Source organism: Misgurnus anguillicaudatus, chromosome 8, assembly GCF_027580225.2.
Source record: "Misgurnus anguillicaudatus chromosome 8, ASM2758022v2, whole genome shotgun sequence".
Lineage (NCBI taxonomy): Eukaryota > Metazoa > Chordata > Actinopteri > Cypriniformes > Cobitidae > Misgurnus > Misgurnus anguillicaudatus.
This window is the reverse complement of record NC_073344.2, coordinates 10,141,646-10,156,154: the sequence shown is the minus strand read 5'-3', so window position 1 is coordinate 10,156,154 and position 14,509 is coordinate 10,141,646. Positions and strand designations below refer to the sequence as shown.

General features: G+C 35.1%; 1 protein-coding gene across 1 annotated transcript; it reads right to left on the bottom strand.

Annotated features, from left to right (window-relative positions):
• Positions 1 to 740: 740 nt before the first annotated feature.
• uhmk1 (U2AF homology motif (UHM) kinase 1) lies at positions 741 to 14,184 on the bottom strand. Its single transcript, XM_055213964.2, has 7 exons — positions 13,553 to 14,184; positions 13,132 to 13,424; positions 12,827 to 13,018; positions 9,637 to 9,731; positions 9,479 to 9,555; positions 9,212 to 9,399; positions 741 to 7,615 (listed from the first exon to the last, which is right to left on the bottom strand). Exons 1-7 carry the CDS (start codon positions 13,857 to 13,859, stop codon positions 7,469 to 7,471), a joined length of 1,299 nt encoding a protein of 432 aa, XP_055069939.2. The 5' UTR covers positions 13,860 to 14,184; the 3' UTR covers positions 741 to 7,468.
• Positions 14,185 to 14,509: the final 325 nt, after the last annotated feature.

Genomic DNA, 14,509 nt, shown 5'->3' with positions numbered 1-14,509 from the left:
TGACATGAAAAACCTGAAAGAACATAATTTGGAGATTCTGCACATGCATTTAAAATCAAAGTATTATGCTTCTATTAATTAAATTAACATTTAATAAGCATCTGTTGCGGTAATGATAATCAAGATGTCGTGTAAGCATTCTGACAAGACAATATTTAAAATTAACTAAAAAATGATCTTACCTGGTAGCCATCTTGAAGTAACTGGTCCATGTGCTTGGTCACTCAAAATCAAACTTTATTAAAATTCTGTATGTGTGCTTAAACTGTATTCAAAAAGTGTTGCGGAGGATGAGAACATCAGGCATGGGCACATCATTTTCCTAATTTTTCTGCATTATTATTATACATGAATATTCTGTAAATATTTTTTCTGTCATCTAAAGTAGTCTAGCAAAACATCCATTTATTTTTTTTCTTAATATTTTTGTGTTAATTTGATTAAATTACAACATAACGCATGTTCAAACACAGCCGGACACATTGCGGTAATGAGAATTTCAGCAGAAAATGAGATAAAATTTACAATTATAAATTCTTATGTTGAAATCACACATTGTGCAAGGTAGAACACAGTATTGTGATTATTCTGATGCTTTTTAATGTTACTGTATTACACATTTTAAAGCTAAAATCATTAGTGCCGTGGTGTTTCAATGGTTTCGTGAGAATCACCCATATATAGAAAAGGGGATGTTTATTCACATGGTTCAGTTAAGACCATTAAATAAAGACACAATGTGATGGCATGAACTATTTATTTTGAGAAACATGAACATCATCCATTCCATCCACAGCATTAGTCTTCCATAATCTTTAATGGACAAGCATCTGTTCAACTTGCATTATACAAAAGATCAACAACATCACATCGTTCCACTTAATCTAACAAACACATTTAACATTCATCACACTTTCAGTCTTCAGGTGATGATTTTTCTACTTTGTAAAATGTTTAAATTCAAGTTTCAAATGGTTTTAGGAGTTTAAGGCAGAGCTTTATAACAATTTATGTTTGCAACCAATTGCATCTTTGCCTCAGGCATAACAAGAAACAGAAAATAAAAGCCATAATGCCAGAATTAATGCCAAAGTGTAAGCTACAAGCAACTGCTACAAGTAATGAAGTACACCTACGAAGTGAGTACTGCATTTACATAACACAGCACTGGAAGTTTTTATCCATTTTTATAAACCTATTATTTTGTCTGTTTCTGGTAGCTGAGTGCAAAGGGAAATCTAAAGCTTTATAATGATTTTAAAAGGCAGTGTTACTGTAAAAGCTCACTATTTTCAGCCTCAATACGGACAGCATAAAAAATAAAGGTGATTTTTAAAATATGAAGCATTTCAAGGCTGCTTTCTTCGTCTTACTGCTTTCAAATAAACCCACGATCCACCATATTAGGCTACCATAATGCATGCATGTACCACAATGTACTGTAAACACATCCTGCAAACTGATTTGAGCGTGCGTGTGTATAGTGAAAAATATATTGCTTCATACTACACACTGCATACTTCGGCAGTGTCAGCATTGTTTTAATGCTACAAACAAACAAACAGCAGATAAACATGTAACTTAGATCTGCTGTGCTAGTGTCCCCAGTTATATTGACTCATCACTTACTCCGTACCAAAACTGACCATGCATTAAATACAATAGCAACTTCTTAATCTTCATTGAACAATTACAAACAAACTTTCTGATGCATTCTTGATTGTTTGGTGTTTATTTCAAAACACCACAAGCAAAGTCTTCAGGCTGTAGCCCATATAGATTCATACCCATTCATGATTTATTGTCTCTATAAGTTCCTTATTACATGATTGGAGTGTCACAAAAAATCTTGGCTTTTCCTTGAAATATCATAAGGAATCTGTCAAATAGATGGTATGTATGATTGCTTGTCTAGAAGTATTAAAACCAATAAATCAACAAAACCAGTCGATATATATTTTTAAACAATGTCTGGATCTTCACTGAAGGTTATAAAGGAATGATAAATCTTTATTATAACTATAAGGCTAAAGAATCGTTTGGCTCAGTTTTTATATTCCTGATCATAAACTCGGATGTACTCGTGGTAAGGATTGATATACATCTTTTAAAAATCACTATTTAAGCTTGTTCAAACTTGTTCTTTTACCCTTTTCAGATTATCAAGCATGATAAAAGCCAGCCACATTGTAGCAGTCAGTTTTTGAGACATAAAGTTTGGGTTGCTGGTGGGAAAAATAGAAAACTCATGAAGAAATGATTTTGGCACTTTTCTTACAGTCTAGCATTTACTGACTGTTTGAAGCATATCCGCCGTTCAAAAGTTTAGGATCACTCGACTGAAATCGAATTATTTAGAAAATTCTGATCTGCGGGCTTTAGCTTTAGTTTCGTATACACAACAATGTAAATTTCTTTCATTAGTAAACAAAAATTTTGTAGAATTATTAAATAAAGGCAATAAGATGGATGGTAATTCAAGAAGCCAGTTGATAAAAATACGGTTAACTACATTGTTGCCGAATAGCCCAATTTATTGTACTTTATTGTCACAAAATAATTTCTCCATGTAACCGGTCTTGAACCCGCCCCGAGTGGGACTCGAATGGGCGACCGGTCTGGTATGGGTGTTGGTCACTCTAACAAGGCGGCTAAAGGCCATGACCTCTAGCGTATGTCACTAGAGGTCGGGGAGTGAGGTTTAATTACATTTGTGTTATCCTTTAGCTGTCAACTTAATTACTGATGAGTTTACTATTACTTAAATGGATAGTTCACCCAAAAATGAAAATGATGTCATTATTGACTCACCCTCATGTCATTCCAAACTTGTAAGACCTCCGTTCATCTTTGGAAAACAGTTTAAGATGTTTCAGATTTAGTCCGAGAGCTTTCTGACCCTCCATTGAAAATCTATGTACGGTATACTGTCCATGTCCAGAAAGGTAATAAAAACATCATCAAAGTAGTCCATGTGACATCAGTGGGTCAGTTAGAATTTGTTGAAGCATCGAAAATACATTTTGGTCCAAAAATAACAAAAATTATGACTTTATTCAGCATTGTCTTCTCTTCCGGGTCTGTTGTGAACCGCATGCATATCGTTTATGCTTCAGTTTTTTATAAATTGAGTAGGAGAGCCATCTAGTATATAATAGCGGAATTACAGATTAACGTAAAAACTTGCCAGGGAAGCGTCAATGGCAGGGAAATGTTTTCTCTTAATTGAAGAGATAACTCATCAGTGGCGGGGAAAGAGTTAAAAAAGTAGAAAAAAATGTAACAATGAAGAAACAGTCAGTGACCCTAAACTTATGGACGGCATTGTAGATAATCTGAAATGATCCCTGACAGACCACCTATCTCTGGTCCTATATGGAATTATTGAATTTTGTAACATTTTAATTTGTGCTTTTTAACCCAAACCCCTGAAAGTATAATAGAGACATAAAGACTACATTTGTGACCCTGGACCACAAAACCTAAATCCTAATGGTCGATTTTTGGAAAGTTTATCCTAGGGATGCACCGATAGGATTTTTTTGGCCGATACCGATTTAAACAGACAACTTCTGGCCGATACCGATGCTAATATTAAACACTTGTATACAATACTATACAGTTGGTCTATTAGCTAGTTTATTTCTGCATCAAATTATTTTTACTGAACATGGATTGGATCTAATTAACATTCAACTGACCAACATAATAAGAGAGGCACAAATTAAGCTAAAACAAATATAATAAGACAGCATGACAACCTTCAAAGGTGGTTTTTGCTATTCAGCATTTATTTTATTAACAACATTAACTCATTTTTTACATATAATGAATTTCTTTATGCAGTTAATTAATAAACAATCGGTATCGGCCTTTCTCGTGCTATTGCCGATATGCCGATGGTTTCAAATTCATCAAAAATCGGCCGATAAATATCTATTTGAAAATCTGAAATCGGAGGGTGCACAAATCTAAATATAAAAAATCACCTTTAAAGTTGCACAAATTAAGTTCTTAGCACTCCATCCACTCACAAAATTAATTTTTGATATATTTACGGTAGGACATTTCATAATATCTTTATGAAACATGATCTTTACATAATGTCCTAAAAGGAAAATTGATAATTTTGTCCCATACAATGTATTTTTGGCTTTTGCTACAAATACTACTTAAGCCATGCTAAATAAGACTGTTTTTGTGGTCAAGGGTCACATTTAAGCAGCTTTGATGATTTTGCTTGAGGAAGAATCGCTCATTTTAAATGCTTTAGGCCTTCAACCTAAAAATACATTGTAAAAAATACTTTGCTGCCTTAAAATTTCGGATTTACAAGTCATTTCAACTTACTGTTATTTATCTTGACTAGAGATGAGTTGTTATAACTACAGGTGAGTTGTTATAACTTATAAAATTAAGTTGACTTTTCTCAACTATATTTTATAAGTTGTGACAACTCATCTCTGTTGACATGACTTTTAAATCTGAGTTGATTTAACAAACAATTTTAAGGCAGCAAAGTAATTTTTACAGTGTAGTAATAGTTTTTTTTTTCATTTAACTTTGCATTTCATCAATTTCAGACTAATTTGTTCAACTGAAATCTTTTTCTTATAGAAACTGCACTTACAAAGAGCAATTTCTACTAGTTTTGATCCGATCATGGTTCTTATTTAAATTTATTATGTAACATGATTTCTAAGATTTATATTGAGGGTGGGAATGACAATCCTAATATCCCTAATATTTTCTAAATGTTTTACACTGTTAAAATTCCTTGTTGCACTTAAAACTTTTAAGTTTAATCAACTTGAAATTACAAATTATAAAAATAAAGTTAAAATAATTTAAGCTAATTCATCTCTAAAATGAATTATAAATTCAAGTTGATTAAACTGAAAAATGACAGTGTATAAATGTGGGGACTATCATTTTATATCATTTTTGAATTGTGCTAATGTATATCATTATTGAACGTATAGAATTATTATTTAACATTATTTAAGTCAATGATTTGCTCACAGTAAGTGTTCTCCAGCTCAATCTGGAAGAGGCATAAAAGTAAGAAAGACATGAAAATAGACTTCTTATTGTAAACTCTCTATCTCAGCAATGTGATTCATCAGTAGTCCAAGCCTATTCATGTTTTTTAATAAGATCTTCTTAATAATCATCAATCATTCATCTGAGCTCAAACAAGCTCTTTGTTTGGAAAGTTTGTCCCTAAATCTAACATGACAGATGACTACATTTTAACATCCAAACGCTTCTAATAACTGGATTTTCCAAGCCAAAATACAATGCCACACATTGTCAGCCATACAGATTCATATCGTCAGCATATTTTAAGGTTTCTTGTGCATCTACATAACTCTCATAAATATAATCACCACTGAAGTAAAAGACACAGAAAGAGAAACGTGTATAAAGCTTTGATCAATCACACATCTAGGCAGAATTTGAGCAATGTAAATGTCATAGATCTGGAATGGCACATTCAGAACGTGCATTTTGCAAATTGTCTTTTCCTTACGGCAACGCTCACAAAGACAAAACAACTATTAGCCACAACATGTAGGTTTCAAACTCTTTTTGCATTCACGTAAACCTGTTCTTTTCTCACATTGCCTTGTACACTATTCATTTTGAATTGAAAATAAATGCGGACAGAGCAAAGAATGGCTTTGCAGTTTGATAGAAACTCAAAATTTGTTTTAAAAGAATCTGGAAGACTACAAACCATCCTAAAATCCTATCATGGATAACTGCTCATGTCAGAAAGCTCTAGTTTAGAAACCCCAAAATGTCATGCAATCAAATAACAGACACAAACACACCAAAACCAGGAACGCATACAGCCATCACAACAGGAAAAGCATTGTGATTTTAAAATCACTCATCATTATCATATAGAAAATATAATCTTCCCAATTAAAGGGATAGTTCACCCAAAAATTTAAATTCTTTCATCATTTACTCATCTCATGCTGTTTCAAACCTGTACAAAAAAAGGAAGATATTTTGAGTAATGTAATTGTAACCAAACTGTTTTAAGCACCATTGACTTCCATCTGATTTTTCCTTTCTACTATGGTAGTAAATGGTGCTTTCGTTTCCTGCTTGATTACAAATTTCTTCCTTTGTGTTCAGCAAAACACAAAAATTAATTTGTATTACTTTTGGGTGAACTATCTCTTCAACTGATACGCTAACAAGACGAGAGATATGAGTCTTTCTGAAATAATATTAACTAGGGTTATATATTAGACCGTTAAAGGGATAGTTCACCCAAAAATGAAAACTCTGTCATCATTTACTCACTCTCATGTTGTTACAAACCTGTATAACTTTCCATGTTCTGATGAACACGAAGGAAGACACTCCGAGGAATGTCTGCAACCAAACCATCCGCGGACCCCATTTACCTACACAGTAGGAATAAAAATACTATGGAAGTAAATGGGGTCCACAAACTGCTTGGCCACAAAAACTTCCCAAAACATCCTCCTTCGTGTTCATCAGAACAAGGAAATCCATACAGAATGATGACAGAATTTTCATTTTTGGGTGAACCATCCCTTTAAGGTCTTTCAAAGGTAACAGAGTATTATTCCCCCAAGCCTTCACAAATGTGCACTATGAAAGTTCGAAAGGTTGCGCTGTTTTGCACAATATATATATGATTTTTGTTGTGCGTATTATAAATCAAACTGAAAAATAAGCTAAACTAATATTGTATATAATATTTGGGATTCAAGTTTAAAATGAAAGAATACATCTCCAGAAAGATTCTGACAGACATGAGAATGAGACATAAATTGTGGCTTTGTTTTAGACACAGAGTCCCATTCCAGTCAACCCTGAATAAATTCACTAAAGAATTTCCAAAACGCAAGGCTCTGTCGTACGTTGTGCTCTATATAGAGTAGACAGCGTTGTCGGACTTCTATCTTCGGCGTAATGTGGTTCTACAGCTCTCGTGGTCAAGTCGAACCACGGCACAGTGCATGCAGGCCAGTGTATTTCCCCAGTAGCTTAAATATATGTGCATAATTACTGGAAATACCTACCATGACTAAAACTCACAACAACAACAAAAACAAGCTGCATAAAGTACACATTTTGGAATTGTAGACATTTGAAAACTAAGTAAACCTAGTCTCTAAAGTGTTTCGTGGTATTAAGGCAGTGTAAACCAAAGCAGTGCATTATGCCACTGCGAAAATAACAACAAAGTAAGAAAGCATAAGTATTGAATATCGAGCAGGTTTTCACACGATACATACATTTGCCTTATTATTATTTGGAGGCAGGCACCAACACTTAGCTCTTTGTAACACCCAAATTTGCATGTGTGTGCCTATATTCACAACAATGTTGATCTTAGCGACACGAGTAAATCTAAAAGGTTGCCCAACAGATATGCATGGCATGGGCTTTATAGCTGTGACTTTTTGGGTGCAGATTTTCACTGCACAGTTTGGTATAAGTAACCCCTCTTATAGGCACTCAGTGGGTAAAACGTAGCGACCACAAACTTGCCGTCAAACGTTCGGCCCGTCAGCAGTCTCTGAGCCTCTTTGGAGTCTCCTGCATTTGCGTACTCCACAAACACCTGCAAACAGAAGATAAATGAACTGACTACACAACATTAAGGGGGGGGGGGGGTCTAAAGCTATTTCATATTCTGACTGGATTTTTTTGCAGACATAAAACGTAATACGTCATACGTAATAATCTAACGTAAGCTTTATTTATTTTATGGGCAATTTGAGTACAGGAAGTACAGTGGAAGTCCTTATATGGGCACTTTAACCGTAATAGCGCACGCACACACCAACCAAGAGCTGACACAAAATCAACGTCACAGAAGTGCGTTGTTTGTTTGTGAGGAAATTGAAGCTTGTTTAGCTTTCCAAAGAAACCAGCATTATGTAAACAATGGATGTAGTTTGTTTATTTCGGGTAGCGGAATTGTGCACGTGTTTGTTTATAACCGGATTTTGTTTAGGGCCGCCTAATCATTAGTCACAACTCTCCGTTTGCAGAATAAAAGTTTTTGTTTACACAATTATTATACACAGTACATCAACAAATATGATGTATATATAAATACAAACACATGTATGTATATTTTTAAGGAAAAATATATTGATATAATAAATATTTATATCTATATATGATATAAATTATATAGAAATAGACAAATGTTTATACACATGCAAATATTTCTTAAATATATGCATGTATGTGTGTGCATTTAAATATATATAATTATTTTAAACATTACACACACATTTAATATGTAAACAAAAACTTGCGACTAATCTTTAGGCAGCTCTAATTTTGTTGAAATGGGACGGTCGCAACCGGGTGGCAAGTAAAACTGCATCAAATGTCTGTTTTATTGGCAATTGGCGTACGTGCATATAATGTAAACGACATGGACATATATTGAATCATAAGTTATCCAGAAAAAGTGGGATAATGTTTTGTGTGTGTTGGTTGCTTATGACTTGCTCCGCATGTGGTACACCTCCAGGAGCTCGGATTTATTCCGAAAATATCGATAAAGCTGCTCTATCTTTTATAAATCTGATTAAAGTAAAGACTCTTTGGGTATATGCAGAATGTAATACTACTTTATAGGTACTCAAAAAACACGAGATAAGCACAAACAGCATGTGTTACTTTAAAAACTTTAAAGGGGTCATATTATATGATTTTTTTAAAGATGTAAATTAAATCTTTGATTTACCCAGAGTGCTTATGTGAAGGTTCGTCTTAAAATACCCCACAGATAATTTATAATAGCATTTTAAAATTCCCATTTTGTAGGTGTGAGCAAAAATGTGCCATTTTGGGGTGTGTCCTTTAAAATGCAAATGAGCTGATGAAATGCAAACACTGATCACAATGATAGTCGTTTGTTGCAATTGAAACTCAATTGTGCTTTCAATTATTTTTTTCTCTCTCTCTCTGCACTAAATGGCAACGCCATGGTTGTATAGTGCAGATTAAGGGGGCGGTATTATTATAACTGGCCTTGCTACCTACCTCACAAAACCAAAACTAAGTTACTGGGTTGTTCTTTTTCACCTTTTATATGTTAATAGAAGCACTGTGGACCCAATTGTAGAAAATATGGAAAAAGTCAGATTTTCACGCTATGACCCCTTTAAAGTCACCATCATAAATGAATGGGTCTCACCTGACCCTTTCCCGGATTTTCTTTCGGAATCAATAACGACACGACCGTGCCGTACTTCTGGCATTCTTCTTTCATGTCCTCTACGATATCTTCATACTCGTCTTCGTTATAAAGGTGACTGTCATCTATTACGTTTAGTAGTCTGAGGACAGGTGTAGGCAAGAGAACCAGATCTTCGATATGAGGTGCTAAAACCCAAAGCAGTTTCTTAAAGTCTAACTCCAAACAGCAGGCCATTTAGACAATGAGATGTTAAGTTGTACAAACCAAAGGGAATGCTGAAGAAAGGGTTAATCAGTGCTGCATCAGCTGTGCTTCGGAGTTTAGGGTCATTGTGAAGCATACTGGGAATGTAAAGACACATAATACCTCAATTAAGTTTGGTTGACTTATACGCTTATACGTTGTTTAGTGTGTTTCCAAACCTTTTGATGAGATCCCTCAAATGATAGACAGGAATAGCAGGGTAAACCAATGCATTGCTTGAGAAGATATGGTCTACTATTGCAAAACTGTTATCCTGTAGAGACACAAATCAAAGACAAATTTTTAGCATACAAGGAAAAGGTCAAGGAAAATGCCATGGGGTATAAGATCACATCATGATTTAATTTCGAACCTGGGAGTCATAATCTAATTTCAAAAATGTTTACAAGACATCTCAATTTTTCAGCATAAAGCCACTTTCCAATGCACACGACGATCGATGGCTGATTAATGTGAAGTCATTTATTTTCTATGGAGAGTCGCACAGGGGCTGCGTGGGGTCAAATTGCGTATGTCAAATTTTCAGATCCAATATGAGCTTAGGATGCAAAAAAAATTTGAACTTAAGCAACTTTGATGAATTGTGACCATACACTGTAACAAAAAAGATGGACAATGTGGCGCCTCTTCCTTCCATTGTAATGAACTGAACATAAAATGTCCGACGAAGGGCGCTGCCATGTTACGCAAAAACGTCAGTTTGGAGCCAGGGCATGCGCAGAAGGAATCGTCCGTGGAGCCCGGAGGTGGAGCCGCGGTATCAAACTTTCGCCTAAACACTCGCGTGCCCAATTCAACCACGCCCCTTAAAGTCTCATTTGACTGGCTTGCTAAAAAAAGGTAAGTTAAATACAACTCAATTTGTCAGTGTGAAATAACACAGAAATCGGAAAATTAGTAGTTAGTTATATCTTCAATCTTTCCTCAAAGCATAGAGAGACCACTCAGAGAAGCTGTCAATCACAAATGTCAATCATAATGACACGCCCCGTTTTTATAGAATTAAATTACTAGCTAAAATAAAAAAATTAACAATTGAACATATATCAGAGTGATAACAACTACCTTAAGGACCAAAAACATTTTCCAGAAAATATTATTCGAAGTGTAAATGTTTTAAGTTAATGTCCCGTGCATTTGCATGGAGAGGGTGGGGTTTAGGACTTGTACTGCAGCCAGCCACCAGGGGGCGATCAAAGAGCCAGCAGCTTCACTTTTGAAGATGTATGAGGCACACCCGAAAAGTAAAAGTCACATCCAAATGTTGTGTGCAGTGGAAAGGCACCTTATGGGCCGGTTCACATTTTGCGTCTAAAACCACACGGAAAACGTGTCCGCGCCGTTTTCCTTCCTCTTTCCAATGCGGCATTGTGGAAAGTTTAAGTATTTTCAACTGGCTGCAGTGCTGAAGCCCTTTGGAAAAAGAGCTAGTTGTGATCGCATCACTCTTAATTTGAGTGCACTTAGAGCGCAGAAGCAAAATGTGAACCACCCCTAACAGTGCCTTTTATTCTTTGGCGAATTAATGTGTCATTTTTGTGTAATTATTTTTTATAAAAGCTGTAGTAGATTAATAAAATAAAATCAGTCAAATGGTAATAATAATAGTAACTACATATATACATATATTATAATTACACTTATAAAAACAATTGTTGTTGTTAGACATAATAATTAATATAATTTTATTATTATTATTATTATTATTATCATTTTATAAAGTATTATTGTTTTATTAATTATTATTATTTATTATTATTATTATTATTATTATTATTGGTATGTGTGTAAAATAATAATACTAAAGGTGCAAATATTTTTTTTCCATAATGATTCCATAATGTTTCATCTTTGATTTTCTTCTCATTTTAACATTAGTTATTAGGGCTGCACGATAAATGCATCTTGTCAGTAAATCTGGTTTCTTCATTAGTAGTAAGTCGCCATCAGATTTACTAATGCTTTCAGATGGAGCGGCATTTTTTCCCAAAGTTACCTATTCATCAAAGGCTTTCGACACATAGGGCTTTTATGTCGCGATTCTGGAATTTGGCTGACGGTTAACTGTCTAAACCATTTTTTACGATTATGACGATTAATTGTCTGTTTTTTATTGCTTTGACATTTAATTCTCATTAATTTTTTGTTTGTTCATGAAATAATTTTCACACATTGATGTGATTATTTAAATGAAAACTTTTGCAAGGTTTACCTGGCAGTAAATTTTAATACACATATTTAAAAGTAATTATTTAATTAATAATTCTTTTAAAAAACTGAAAATTCTTCATAAGAAATAAACACAATAAAGTGTGTGGAAAATAACTAAAAATAAAAATGCAATCAAAATAAACTGTCTATAGACGGTTTCATCGGACGCACATGCGCTGACGCGATACACGTCTGGATCCAAACTTTACTTCCGGTTTCAATGTTTTAATTGTCTGACTATTTGCTAAACTGATCTCTTGAACAAATGCCTCGTCGAAAATAACAAATGTTTTGGTTTCCTAGGTAATCTATGTGTTGTTTTTTTGCTTGTTATATAAATAAACTACGTTTAAAGAACTTTGTTGTTATTTATTCTTAACGGAGTTTACAGGAAATTACGCGCGGACTACGACAGCCGCTTGTTTTTTTTGTAACTGGTGAAACCGTCTATAACAGAACAGGCCATAAATAGTATCCAAACTGTATTTGCTGCAAAAAAAATTTATTACTTACATAAACTTAAGAATAGCACACTTCAATTCCCTAAATTTAGAATAGCTGTTTTGGAAATGTATGTTTTACCTGGCAGTTCATACTAATTATCAAAGTTTCTTTTAATGCTGTTTTTTTCTCTGAATTGAATAGCTTTGCAATGTATCGCGTTACATTCAGTTAAGGAGTGCCATCTGATACGGTCTTGTTAATACAGGCGCTGCAGCTCCCCCTTATGTTTTTTAGAGGGAAGTGCAGGTCAAACAATCACAATGTTGGCAGAATCCATTAAGGGCTGGATTCCCAGACAGAGATTACCTTAAGCCAGGACTAAGCCTTAGTTTAATTAGGAAATATAACTAGTTTTAACAAACATACCATACTAAAAACATTACCTATGTGCATTTTGAGGCAAAACAAAGAGCACTGATGTATTTTACGATATGTCAGTGCAAGTTTTTTTCTGTTTGGACAGCTCTTACATTTATTTTTATCCTAGGACTAGTCTAATTCCTGTCCTGGAAACCACCCCTAAGAGTTTAATAAAAAATCCTCATTTACAAGAAAACATGTCAGACATGCAGGTTTTGCATGTAAGCTCTTCATACAGTATTGACAACTACTTTAGCTCTGTCTACTTCTGACCTTCCATTCCTGAGACTTCAGAGTTTCTTTCAGTTTGATTCCTGAGAACATCTCCAAAAGAAGGATGCCCAGACTCCATAGATCCACAGCAGTTGTGCACCCAGCACCCCCCTCCAGACCTGCTTTAGCCAATGAGTTCTGCAGCTCAGCTTCAGGAGCCCTGTAGCCATCTGTTTGGATGTACTTCACATCCTGTAAGGATTAGGAACAGACAAGAACCTCAACCATCTAACTAATCTTAAGTCTGTTACAGTAAATGATTTCTGTCAGCAAATGACAAAATATATCATGCCTTAGCTCCTCACCTGGTGTCCCTCTTTGAAACTAAGGCCAAAATCAATGAGCTTAAAACACTCATCATCAGCGCTCCAGAGAACATTGCGGGGCTTGAGATCAGCATGCACGTAGCCTTCTCTGTGCAGGAAGCTGAGGGCCTCCAAAACATCACGGGCACAGTGTTGAATCAACCACATGGAGTGACCCTGATTACTGGCCCTGACCAGTAAATCCGATACACTCACATCCAAAAGCTCCAGCAACAGACAGTGAGTGGACACACCAAATGGGTTGTGATTGGTGAACACACCATAGAGAGTCACTGTAGAGAGAACAGCAAACGTGAAAGATGTTATAATACTGAACCAACAGCACATTTACCTTCATGTTTTATAAATAATTCATAATTTCTTCTACATTCGCTTCTATTGTCTCTATGAATGTGCTTACCAATATTTTTGTGTCCCTGTATGCTCTCCAGCACAGATCTTTCCTTCAGGTACCCATAATCTCCACCCTGCGCGTCCAACTGAAACTCTTTCACCGCCGCAGTGCTCGCCCGACCCGAGCTGACCTGATACACCGAGGCCGACACGCCTTGACCCAAACGAGCCTGCACGTTCCAGATCTCCCCGTAAATCTCGAACAACACCGGGCTCGTCTTCTGATCCACCGCCATCGCGCTGACATTTGGACTGGACATTTTTGCACCAGAGCCTGAATTGCAAGCCATGATATCTGTAATATCACTGAGCATCCGCGTCAACTACCATCAGGTTAATAATAAGCTGCGTTTGTTCCATGTGGAAAACGACAAGACGGGATCTCGACGGGATTTCGCAGATATTCGCAAAGGGATATTTGCATAGTTCTCATCTGCAAAAAAAAAAAGTTTACGTCTATCTATCAGCTGCTGACGACCGTGGGTTTGTGCGACACGACGCAGCAAGTCGGATCGTACTTATCCGATAAAACGAAGCAGCACCTCAAAAATACAGCAGATCCTTTAAACTCAGTTTGGGATCAAGTTGACAAATACTTGCCAATGTTTTGGCAGCCATGATACCGGAAATTACGTCATGATGTTAAAAGTCCTATGGTTCTGTAGAAATTCTGTATTATTTTGAGTTACTTCTTGAATTTAAAAATAGCACTAGAAGACAAAACGCCCTAGATCTCTATTTGAAGCTTTAAAATGACTTGTAGTACATTTGACACTATTTATTTAAAATGTTTGTTTTACTTGTTATACCAAATTTTTAATTGATTATTGTCTTATTTATTTATAATAATGTCCTACATGAAAATGTGTATAGTATACAACAATATGTATTATACTGTAGTATCCTATCGTATATTATATAGTAATTATACTACTATATAGCATTATTACTATAGTATAATATA